This window comes from Chironomus tepperi, unplaced genomic scaffold (genome assembly GCF_022539635.2).
Source record: "Chironomus tepperi strain 1889 unplaced genomic scaffold, CSIRO-AGI_Ctep_v1 contig_440, whole genome shotgun sequence".
Lineage (NCBI taxonomy): Eukaryota > Metazoa > Arthropoda > Insecta > Diptera > Chironomidae > Chironomus > Chironomus tepperi.
The window spans coordinates 79775-92566 of NW_027226562.1; the positions used below are offsets into that span (position 1 = coordinate 79775).

At 33.7% G+C, this 12792-nt stretch overlaps 2 protein-coding genes across 2 annotated transcripts; both read right to left on the reverse strand.

Annotated features, from left to right (window-relative positions):
- Positions 1-851: 851 nt before the first annotated feature.
- Positions 852-7523, reverse strand: LOC139097839 (fatty acid synthase-like). Its single transcript, XM_070649788.1, has 4 exons — positions 5863-7523; positions 3229-5806; positions 2820-3169; positions 852-2761 (listed from the first exon to the last, which is right to left on the reverse strand). The coding sequence occupies exons 1-4, from the start codon at positions 7491-7493 to the stop codon at positions 1045-1047; spliced, it is 6276 nt and encodes a 2091-aa protein (XP_070505889.1). The 5' UTR covers positions 7494-7523; the 3' UTR covers positions 852-1044.
- Positions 7524-7723: 200 nt separating this feature from the next.
- On the reverse strand, positions 7724-8558 carry LOC139097845 (fatty acid synthase-like). Its single transcript, XM_070649797.1, has 3 exons — positions 8207-8558; positions 8016-8152; positions 7724-7955 (listed from the first exon to the last, which is right to left on the reverse strand). The coding sequence occupies exons 1-3, from the start codon at positions 8480-8482 to the stop codon at positions 7724-7726; spliced, it is 645 nt and encodes a 214-aa protein (XP_070505898.1). The 5' UTR covers positions 8483-8558.
- Between the last annotated feature and the right edge of the window lie 4234 nt (positions 8559-12792).

Here is a 12792-nt window from a genome sequence, read left to right on the forward strand (position 1 = left end):
GTGCTGAATTTCAGGATAGGGAAAGTGGGTAAATGAATATAATAAGTTGGTGACCAAAGTAGTTTACACTAGTCACTCCCAAAATGTCATTAATTAAATTAGATTAAATAATTTTCCCAATTTTTTGTGCATTGGCAATCACACAGCTTTATTCAAATAAAATTAATCCTTTTGCTTAGTCTCGTACTGTGCAGACAAAAGATTTAAAATGAACTTTTTTGCTATTTACTTAAAGTATTGTCTTGTCTGTGTTTACATGGATTAACTGTGTTTCATATTTATCTTCGTCACAAATAGATAGACGTCACCAATAGATAAATAGATTGGCCTACTGTTCCAATACGATTTATTCTGAATATTATTCTCTTAATGAGCAAATTCGCCGCACGAAAGCTTCTTTAACAAAATTTTGAATATACTTAAGTCAGGATGGGTCAGGATGCATTCAGGGAGACATTGTGATTGTAAACCCCATCTCCCCTTTCTTTGAAAATATCTTCAAAATGTTAGCGTTTTTCGAGACAAAAATCTTCAAGACCATCCCTATCCTCTTTCCTAAGCTTTCCAGTTCATACAAAAAAATTCCAGCACCATCATATATATTCCAGCTCCTCACATACAGTTAATGTTTGTTATTAACCTAAACATCTGTCTGCATCAAGTCTATATACATAACTGATCAAAACAAATGTGCTAATAGCGGTCAAGGTCATTTACACATTATAAAGACTAATTAGTGCTTTAAGATTTGATTTATATACTTAATTAGGAGTATTGAACTCTAATAATTTTCATGTAGTCTAGCTGTAAAGAGTGTAAAGAGAACAATAACAATAAAACTTAACACATAATTACATTGAAATAGTTCATCACTATAGTGATGATGCTCATCTTTTATTATATGCTTTAAACTTTAAATTAATTGTACATTAGCAGCGATAGAGCCAGCTTCAGGAGCCGACTGAGGGAGGCCATGGATCACACTTGATCTGTACGGCCAGCGAAGTAAGTAAGTAAGGACATTATAGGATTTAGCTAATTTCGTTATTTCATTAATTCTTTAACAACAGACGGTAGTTCCATATTTTGAAGAATAGTGACATGATCACCGGTTACGACTTTTACATCCACATCTTGAGTTGAATATTGTGACAATCCATAGTCATTCGGAAGTTCCTTAACTGAGGATTTTGTGGCTTTAATTAAAGCTATTCGTGTTGTATTCAGCACTGTAAATTCATCTTCCTTAACATTAAGTGCAATGTTCAATCGGTTAATGTATGCAGATGATACTTTTGTCATCATATATTCATGAGTAAAAGGAATTGCATCACCAGCACGTAAAGTCATTTCCTTAAATCTGTTTGACCAACTCGAATCACTTTCAAATGCAGCTTTGGATATACTCGGATCGACATATTGTTGGTAAAGTTTGAAAAGCAGCATAGATATATAATTTCCGGTATTGTCAATGTTGTGTTCCTTCAATGCTTGAACTGCAAATTCATTCATGAATTTTGGAGATCCATCAATTATTATGATTTTGCCTGATTTGCCATTGTCTTCTAATATTTTAGCGATTCTCAGTGCTAATAGAGAACCAAACGAATGTCCAATAAGTATGAAGTTCTTAACATCATGGAATAACTTAAGGGCAAATGGAACTAATTCATTTAAAATTTCATCAACATTTTTGCTCTCAGATGCATTCAGGTATTGTATAGCATATGCCGGTAAATTCATTACTTCACCAAGGTCTCTGTATACTTTTGAAGCCCACCCATAAAGCCCAGGAAGTATCAAAATTTTTGTATCTGATGATTCCACATCATTTACTTTTATCAGATCATCTGATGAGACAACATCATTTGTACTTGGATCAATGACACCATCCATTAAAATTCTCATCCATTCGATCTTCTCAGCTGTGGATATGTCATCGTCCGATTGATTTGGTGCTGCATTTGTTGAATCCTTTGATAAAACACGTTTTTCAAGCTGACTGAGTGTTAAGGAACGAATTTCTTGTGATGTTAATGAAATATCAAATTCATGTTCAATAATTTGCTGAATTTCAACTCCAGTCAGTGAATCTATGCCTAACTGTGTCAGTGTTGAGTCCATAGATACTGACTTTTTGTCTCGAATTCCCATAATCCTAAAAATTATGTCTATAATATTTCCCTTACTAAAATCACTAATCTTCTTATCAGCAATGATCATGCTTGAGACAATAGGATCTTTTACTGTGAGGAGAACATCCAGAACTTCAAGACATGAAGAGATTGGTTGAGGTAAAGTTCCACCAACGTCTCTATTCATATTGGCTAACTGGAAGTCAGCAAGCATTCCAACATCGCCGACAGCACCCCATTGAATAGCTTTTGCAGACAATCCATCACGATGTCTATCCTCAATTATCCGTTCCATGACTGAATTTGCCATTCCATAATTACTTTGACCGGCATTACCACGTCCACATGCGACACTTGAGAAGACAATAAATTGTTTTAAATTTGGACATAGAACTCTTGATACTTTATCCAAATATTTGGTGCTCAGAGCTTTTGGCGCCATAGACTCATTAAACATTTGATCATTCAAGTTGTCAAAAATTCCATCTCTTAAAACTCCAGCAAGATTGAAAATAGCACAAACAGGTCCAAGTGATGAAGCTTGTTGAATTAGTTCCTCACATCCTGATTCTGTTGTGATATCTGATGTGCATATTTTGATTTCAGCTCCTAATTTTGTCCATAATCTAAAAAATATCATGATTAGTCAGTTGTTAAGGTATCATACAGTTTGCCTATACTTACTTGACTTTTAGACTCTGATCCCGATTAACGATTCCTCTTCTTGAGCTTAAAACAAATTTACGACAGCCTCTTGACATCAACCAGTCTCCTAATTCAATACCAAATCCTCCAAGTCCACCAGTAACTATCACAGATTCATTTGGTTGATAATAAACTCTATTTGAAGCCACAACAGGAAGTGATCTTTCATCATTTTCATCTTGTCTTATTTTAATCAACACTTTTCCTATATGTTGGCCAATTGCCATGAATCGGAAGGCATCTTCGATCTTATCAGCATCAAAAACTGTTGTTTGTAAAGGTTTGATGATTCCTAATTTAATGTCTTTGTCAACAAGGTTGTATATGAACTAGAAATATTGAAAAGTTAGTGATAAAATTAAAAATATTAACATTGTTTTAAAATTACCTGCATTTCATCAGATTCTACAGCTAGATCATCAAAAATCACAGCCTTTATAGTGATTCGCTTGCTTAAGAACTTCATATCGAAGTTTGTTCCCATTTGGATGTCATATTTTCCGATCTCCAAAAACACTCCATCAATTCCAAGACATCGTATCGATGCTTTCAGTTTGTCACCAGATAATGAGTTCAGGACATAGTCAACACCTTTGCCTTCTGTATTTTCAAGAACCATTTTCTCAAAAGTTGTGTTTCGGGAATTTCCAATATTTTCAGGTTTCAGCTTTGGAAATCTTTTTAGCAAGAAATTCTTCTTTTCTTCAGTGCTGACAGTTGTAAAGACTTCTAGTCCATAAGCAAATGCAACTTCAATTGCTGCTTGTCCAACACCACCACTTCCAGAATGAATCAAAATTTTCTTTCCAGCTTTAATTGTTGTTGTGTTGAAGAATGCAAAATAGACAGTGAAATATACAAGTGGAACTGTTGCTGCTTCTTCCAATGTCCATGAATCAGGAACTTTCCATAAAATTGAATTGTTGACATCATAATGAGTAGCCAAAGCACCAGCATTGACTCCAATTCCCATCACTCTTTCACCATCTCGTTTAATTCCTGAGAATTCAAAGCCCAGGCATGCTTCTTGTTCATAAATTTTCTTCTCACGATTGCTGGTGATTCGTCCGAGGGCTAACATTACATCCTTGAAATTAAGCGACGAATAATTAATTTTTATCAAATCTTTGTCATTATTGTTGACATCAAGAGAACCTTGTATCCATGAGAATGTCGACAGATCGCCTTTGACTTGACAATTTGCAAAACAATGTAATGATTGTGTACATAAATTATTAACTGAGGACAGACTTAAATGTCTATACCCTCCCCATTTTCCATCTTTGAAGACATTGACTGCGTGGTTGAGGTCTAATTGATCTTTAAAGAATTTATGGTTGATATCAAAAGTTGGCGGTGCATTTTGGGTGTCGACGATGAAGAAACATTTAAGTTTGTCCAGAAATTCATATCTGAGACACTTGAAGAATCCTAATATTCCTGATGGGTCCTGATTGTAAGCGAATATAATTGTTGGAGATTCTTTAAGTGACTGTTTCAGGGGTTCAAGCCATTCACTAACATTTGGAGTTATCTCGACTATCTCGTAGCTTCTTTGTGACTCATCTCTAAACTGAATAATGTGAAGAATGTCATTTGAAGATGTAGGAATTTTGGCAATAACTCTAAAGTCCTCATGGTCGTAAGAATAATCTCGATCTTCTCTTGAGACAATATACCCATTATTATTCATGATTAACTTAATCTCTTCAAAAGCATCTTCATCACCAATTAATTTGTTTTTGATCAACAGATCGACGCCTCTAAATGACGTCAATTCTTCTGAGCTTATATTAATCCCTTTCAAATGAACATTACTTCTTGATGTCAGCAATGTCATATTGGATGTTACTTGAGGCATTTCGTTAATTGCCTTTTGCAGATGTTCCAAAAAAAGCTGCTTTTCGTCTAGACAATTGTCGTCGATTTCAAGTGTTGTAAATTTAATTTGTGACGTATTTTCGGTGAACATTTGAACGAGAATTTTGGCAGCATCGTCAAGTGACATTTGTTCTTTGGAGTAAAATGGAACGAACTTGTTAGTTTCTAGTAACGGTGGGTTAGTTCTTCTACGGTATACCATTTTGTTGACCTTTTCATGGATCTCAACTGATCCTGCATTGATAATCTGTCGATATGGACAGACAACTACGTCAAAAATGATGTCGGAATCTTCAGCATTTCCGATTGTCTTCATTTTCTCTTCTAGCATTTTGTAATGCAAAATTGGATCGATGACGAATTTCCTCATTGTTACAGGAACTCCCATTTCATTAGACAATAGAACTCTTCTGTTGTTAAAATGTGTGACTGTATCTAAGAATGTCGTCCAATTCTTCATCCACTTGATCTTTCCTCTTAGACCGTTGTGCTGAATTTCAGTCACACCCTTGAATGGCCCTAAATGAGTGAATCCACAAAGACGCATTTCCTTATAGAATCCATCTTCAGTGAACATATTTTCATCATAATGAGGTGTAATTTCAGACATTTGTACATCATCTCCTTTCTTTATGAATCCTTGGACAATTGGAGAATTTCCTTCAATTACTTCAAATCTTCCAGATCCACGATGTATTGAGATTGTAACTAACAAGTCCTGATTTTTGAATAATGGAGTGGCTCGCAGGAGATGAATATCTTCTAATACTACCTTTGTTTGTTCTAAATGTTCACCAATCATACATGAGAATGTTTCCCATACAAGATATACCCATCCAGTGGCTGGGAACAGCACACGACCATCAACAAGATGTCCTTGAACAAACTCGTAGTTTTTATCACTAATATTAATGACAACGTTTCGCCTCTCAAATGTATTGTATGAATCATAATATGGCACCAAATGATCATCTTCATGGTTCCATTTAATCACAGGTGAGATCATTGGAGTTCCGCGAGATACTGGGAAGTTTATTGGTGGATATAATTTTGATATGTCCATGTCAACACCAAGTTGGAAGAGCCTGAAAATATTTGAATGATTTACTTTAAATTCATAGAAGGAGTTCCGCATACTTACTTTCCAATTGCTTCCATAAAATGCTCATCTCCATCTTTTGAGTTTCTTTCAGTCAAGTTCACATAAACTCCTTCGCTCAGGCTTCTTTTCAAAATTGCCCTCAATAGTCCTGATGGAGCCACTTCGATCTGCAACACATCCTTTGGCAACATTCCAGTGACTTCATGAAATAGAACTGGATTTAGAAGATTTTTGGTTTGATATTCAGCAGAGCAAATTGCTGCTTCATCTTGCTTCCACATGCCTTCAGCGTACGTTGAGCTCAGCCACTTCTCCGATCGGATCTTCGGTTCCTTGATTATTTTTTCTAATTTCTCATGTAAACTTTGGCCCATTTTAGTAATATAACGGCTGTGCAATGGAACTCCTGAACATGCAACTTCTTTGGCGAATATTTTATCATTTTTAAGGGTTTCGATGAATTCATGAATGCTATCGTAAGGACCACTGATTGTACTTGAGTCCTCACCATTATGGCATGCAATGTCTATGTCCATTGGTAAGATTTCTTGAAGCTTCAAATGATTTAGACCTACAGCTGCCATTGCACCCCTTATAGTACGAGACTCTATGCTGGCTTCACCTCGAGCATAAGCTGCTAATATTGTCTCTTCAGCTGTTAAACAATTGTCAGCATAAGCACAACCAAGTTCTCCAACTGAATGTCCAATAATGTAATCAGGAACAATATTCAATGCTTTAAGAATGTCAGTGAGTGCAATTTCAATTGCAACAATTCCAACATATGAATACAAGACATTACTGAATGTGTCCTCGTCACTTGATGTTATGATATTCTTCAAGTTGATTCCTTTATTCATCAATATGTCATGACACTTCTCAATTGACTGAGCAAACAATGGAATTTTCATCAAGTCTCTTCCCATTTCAAGCCATTGACTTCCGATTCCACTGTACACAAACACAACTGGACGTCGTGAACCATTAAAATACTGAATATTTTGCTTCACACAAACTGCTTTGCCTTCTGTTTTGTCATTAATGAACATTCCATATCCACGATAAGTATTGGCACTTGTTGTCTGTATTTGAGAATTTTGAAGAAGTGCAATGTGTTCAGCATCAAGTGGACGTTGAGTGATGTCATCAAAAATTGCATTTATTGCAGCTTCTGTTCTTCCTGACCACAACAACATTCTTCCTAGATCATCATCAGGAACACCAGAATTTGACTTGACTTTTGGATTTCCTCTAAATAATGAATGTGCATTTCCACCTCCAAGACCAAAGGAATTCATTGCAATAAATTCACTGTCAAGATTCTCAACTTCAGTTGCTACTTTAATCCGACCTTCAGAAAATGCAGCAACATCAGAACGAGGACATTTCAAGTTGATATTTGGTGGAAATTTCTGATTTTCAAATGAAAGAATAATTTTGGCCATTGATGCCATTCCTGATGCTGCTTCTGCATGTCCCATATTTGACTTCACACTTCCAATTGTCAATGTTTTGGATCTTAAAGATCGTTTGGCAAAGACTTCATCAATAGCAGCAAGTTCTTCAGGATCTCCAAGTTTAGTGCCAGTTGCATGTGCTTCCACAAAATTCACATTTGCAGGATCTAACTTGATTGTTTGATAGAAGTTTTCAATCAGTTGTTGCTGCATGATTTTCGATGGAAATGAAGCTCCTTCCTTTTTGAAACCATCATTGTTGGAACTGCTATAAACAACGTTTGCATAAATTCGTTTTGAATCCTTTCGCTTCTGTAGAAACATGACACAAATCGATTCCGCTCTAGTGAAACCAGTAGCATCCTCATCGAACGGTCTAGACACTCCGTCTTTGGCTAGGATTCCAAGTTTTGAGTATTCGATTGTTATGCCACAGCTTAAGATCAACTGAGTTCCTCCAACAAGTGCTGAGTCACACAAACCTGTTTGTATTGCAAAAGAATTAAATTAAACTCTAATTTTGTCGCAGCTTTAAATTTGTTACCTGCTTCCATATAACGAAATGCGGTATCAAGTGCGTAAGCAGAACTTGAGCATGCTGTGTCGACTGTGATTGATGGTCCACAAAGGCCAAGAGCATAGGAAAGTCGATTTGAGACATAAAAGCCTCCATTTCTATTTAAATATTAAATTAATTTATTTTTTTAACTGATTTTAAATCCACTTAATTATTACCCTAAAATAAAGTATCCATCCTTTGGTGGTATTCGATGAAGGAACGCATCTCTAGAATCCGACGTACTACATCCAATAAAGACTCCTGTCCTACTTCCAACTAGTGACTGAGGTGAGACTCCAGCATCCAAAATTGACTGCAAATAACGGCTACCAGCGTTCATTCACAAGATATTCTTTAATATCCTTACCTCATATGCGTGCTCAAGTAAAACTCGAATTTGTGGATCAGTCCAATTAGCATGTTTATTTAGAGTTGAAAAGAATGAAGCATCAAACTTTTCTAGATTTCTAATTTTTCCGTATCTTGGTGGGACATCATCTGTGAAATGCTTCCAACGACCTTCATCGTCTGTTGTCATATCGACTTTATTGTATAAATTATATTCAAATTCTTTTATATTATCTGAGTTTGGAAATCTGCCCGATATTCCGGATATAACTATGTCACTCTCTTTGTTCTCCATTTTGCACAAAAATAATTTTTTTCAATTTTTTAAAACTTTTCAATTTTTAAAGTTTTTAACTTTTTTAACCTTTTTACTTTTTTTTAATTTGTTTTGAAATTTTTGATCTTTTTAAAAATTTTTAAATATTTTAAAAATTTAATTTTTGAACTTTTTTTAAAAAAATTTAATTTTTCGACTTTTTTTTAAAAAAAAATTAAAAAAATTGAAATTTATTTTAATTTTATTTTTTAATATTTTTGGAATATTTTTTCACTTTATTTAAATTTTTATTTAATTTTTTTTAGTTTTTAAATCAGCCAATTTTTTTTAAAATCATTAAACCTTTTTTAAATTTTTATTTTTCACTTAATTTATGTTTTTCAATTTTTTAAAAAAAAAAAAATTTGTTTTTTTAATTTTTTAGTTTTTAACTTTTTATAAAAATTCACTATTTTTTAATTTTTCTATTTTTCATTTTTAAAACTTTCAAATTTTTTAAGTCTTTTTCAAACTTTTCAATTTTTTTAAATTTTTTGAACTTTTTTAATTTTTCAACTTTTTCAATTTTTTTAACTTTATCACTTTTCCAACTTTTTCTTTGCTGAATTTAATTAATTTCAATACTTAATCCAATTTTATAATTTTTTGTTAAGTTTATTTTATTTTTTTCTTCTTTTATTTATTCACGAATAGCTCACAAAATTGGCACCACTTCACTGATTGAATTATACTTTAAAATTAATCTTTCTCGCATCTTGTAATGGTCTTTTTATACTCTCCATAATTGAATAGCCTAATACATTAAAAAATTTTGGGAGTCTACACAGGGGCGTAGCCAAAAATTTTGTTAAGTGTCCGTTATTTTTGAAATTTTGAATCTTGTTCTATTTATTGTCCACTATTCTCAGAAGGGGGTCCATACCCCAAAAGTCCCCCTTTACCCTGACTACTACCCAGAGGCTACATATTAATTACGTCTATGACATAAGGGCGCACATTGAAACATTTTCGTATGTTATTGTGTAAGTTCAATTGATTGTTACCAAAGACTTTTGCTGTGCAGAGCTGCTGTAAAAGTATCTAACTAACTAGTCTAGATTTAATACAAGTATTGGTCACATGAACATGCCTCCAGGGCTAAGAGAAGCGTAATTAAACTGTGGGAATATTTTTATTTTTTATAGCTTAAAATGTTGGTTGACGAATGCTGTTTATTATTGAGATCTAGGTGACTCCTTGATCTTTAATCAAAGTTTTTAATTGTTGCAGTGAATTCGCGGATGTATCATGAATTCTTATTTTTTGGAGACGCAATATGCAAATGGTAAGTGTGAGAAATCACAAATTTTAGTGGAATTTCCTCAATTAAATCTCTTGAAATTCCCAATTTAGATTTTGTTTATTGTTTAAATCTAATTAGCACAGGTTGGTAAATCGATCCAAAATTCGAGATTTGGTCGTTGTGGCTCTGAGACGAATCCTGCACTAGGTTAGGTCAATTAAGTGTTTTGAGATCCGATACCAGATCAACTTGGCTCTGTCTTGTTACCGGATTTAAATAAAGTCCGACACCAAGTCAAAATTGCGCCAGTATGTGGTCAGATTATTGGTCGATTAACCGATTTGTGCTTACTTACTTAATTACTTATTTGCTAACTTATTTACTTACTTACATACTGGAACCATGCTCAAACTTAGATTCTAGTTATTACTCGAAATCGGTTTTTATCTGACTCTATGACTGACAACGATCCCGACGATTTAACTGTACGCTATTATCTGTTTTGACATCAAAGATTGTGCAAATTCTCTGTTTTGACACCTAATTGGCATTCCCGCTTTTGAAGCACCAGGGCGCCTTTTTCTTGTGAATTCCATCCAAGCGCGATAAAACAAGTTTGTGATCCATGACCTCCCATAGATGTTTCCAGAAGCTGGCTTTATTGCTGGCTTTCTCTTGTCATTTCCCAATGTCAAGTTCATTCCTTTCGACAGACAATTTGTGTTTTTCGGAATATATCGTGAACTTTATATTCTTTCAAATTTGACAAAAACTCCTTAGCGATCAACTCTGATAAATTCAAGTTTATTTGCAAGAATGCCCCAAGCTTTTTTTGTCCATCATCTAAATTTACAAATACTAACATGAGTTGTCTTTGTTTCTGCGCGACTGTAGTTTTGTTTTCTTCATTCATAGCATCTTTTAGATGACTTTATTAAATTAATTTTTCATTTTGTCTTACTTAAATTGAATGAAATCTTTGAATGAACAATATGCTATAGTTCCAACCTTTTGTCAGTGTCTAGCTCTTCATTTATTGTGATTTTAACACTTTGTATTTTGTCATGCATTTGTAGTTTTGGACATAAGAAGATTAAAGCTAAATATGCTTACCAATCCTTTTCATTCTGCATGATTATTATTCTTGTAGAATTTTTAGATTATTTTGCTCACAGCACGGAATCAAATTTTGACACCAAATCAAAAATTGAATACTTAAAAGTTTCTATCAATTATAAAGACTGAGCTTGAAAATTCAATAAAAACTTGTTTTTGTTTAGGTCTGTTTTTTGCTGAGTAATGTGTACAATACGTAATTTATTTTGGATGTTGTCTAAGCTAATGGCTTAAAAACCTGCTTTCTTATTAATTATCTATCTCTGCATGTTTTGTCTTACTTTTTTGACTGTTTTTTTACCATTCAACATTTATTCTGTTGCGTAGGTCATAACATAATCCGGCATTTGGATTTAATACGTCATGAAATAAATTAGTTTGTGTTGGAATGAATTGAGGGGATGTTTGGATATTACGTCTAGATCGAAGGCACTAAGAGCTGTCTTCAGACATTCCCTACGCGCGGCAATGGGCCCAGCCAAGGTAGTAAGTAAGGCACTAAGAAAGTAGGGGAGGGACGGAGGAACCAATTTTGATAAGCATGACGAATTTTGGTTCATAATTTGGTTACAAAGCTTCACGATGGGGGTCTAAGCGTCGGTCTTTTTTTAACATTACGTAACTTCTAAACGCTCCCTAACACAATTTTACCTTACGGCAAAATAAAGATACAAATGTCTTAGCGACGCCTAAATTAAAAGAAGAAGAAAAAGTAAAGTTGATTTTCTGGAACCTTCTAAATAATTGCAAATAATGATATGTTTGATTTTTTGCGAATCTTATGTTTTAGCATCGTAAATTTTAGAATCAGGATGTTGTTCACGTGCACAACGACAGATTCGAAGCTTTGTTCTAATGAGATTGTAATAATAAACTTATTTGATTATTGTAACTATGTTTGCAAGATATTTGAGATTCTGTAGCAGAAATTGTTTTGAGCCTTACTCCATATGAGGGACGGTACACTTATTACGTTCGCTTTTTAATGGGGAGGTAGGATTTTGTACTTAACGTTAAAAGTGAACGGCTCCTAAAGGAGACCTTGATTTAACATTCAGAAGTGGGTAAATTTGATTTTAAAAATAGAAATTCCAAGAATTTCATTGTTCATCATTAATCTGTAATGTAAATAATAAGTACATGATCACTAAGATTCTGGTAGGGTTCTAGAGTAAAACGTTCATTTTCCCGCAGTAAAGCACGCGCGGGACTTTAAAAAATGTTTACTTAAACCTTCTTCTCTATTCAATGCTCATTGGACACTTATTATCATTGTATTGGATCAAGACACAAAATTCAACACAAATTCTTCAATGCACAGCTTTGAAACAAAAGAATATATCTACGGGAAAAGCTTTAATTTTAAAATTAGCTCTTTAGAAAGGAGGGGGTTCAAGATTTTGTTACGACTCAAACAATGAACGGTGAAGAATCAAACAATAATTACGGAGTAAGGGAAAGTTGAGTCTAAACGTCTATTGTTACGTAATAAGTGAACAAACCCTTAGTTCATTCCTAATAAGTGAATGTCTGGATATGATTGTTAATTTATAAACCCTTACTTTATTTTATTATATTATCAAATCTTTTATTTTAATCATTATAAAATTATATAGTACAAATTATACAACCATAGATGAAGATAAAATATCTTCAATATTCGAATTTAATACTGGATTAGTAAGTAATGTGACATGATCACCATCAATAATACTAATTTTTACTGGATGTGTTGAGTATTGTGACAATGCATAATCTTTATGAATTCCATTAACTGATGATTTTGTTGCTTTAATGAGTGAAATTTTTGTACTTTTGAGTATCGGAAAAGCATCGTCTTTGATATTAAGTGACATCTTAAAGCGATTTATATAAGCGGCAATGACATTTTGGCTAATGAATTCGTAGGTAAATGGAAGCTTATCAGATG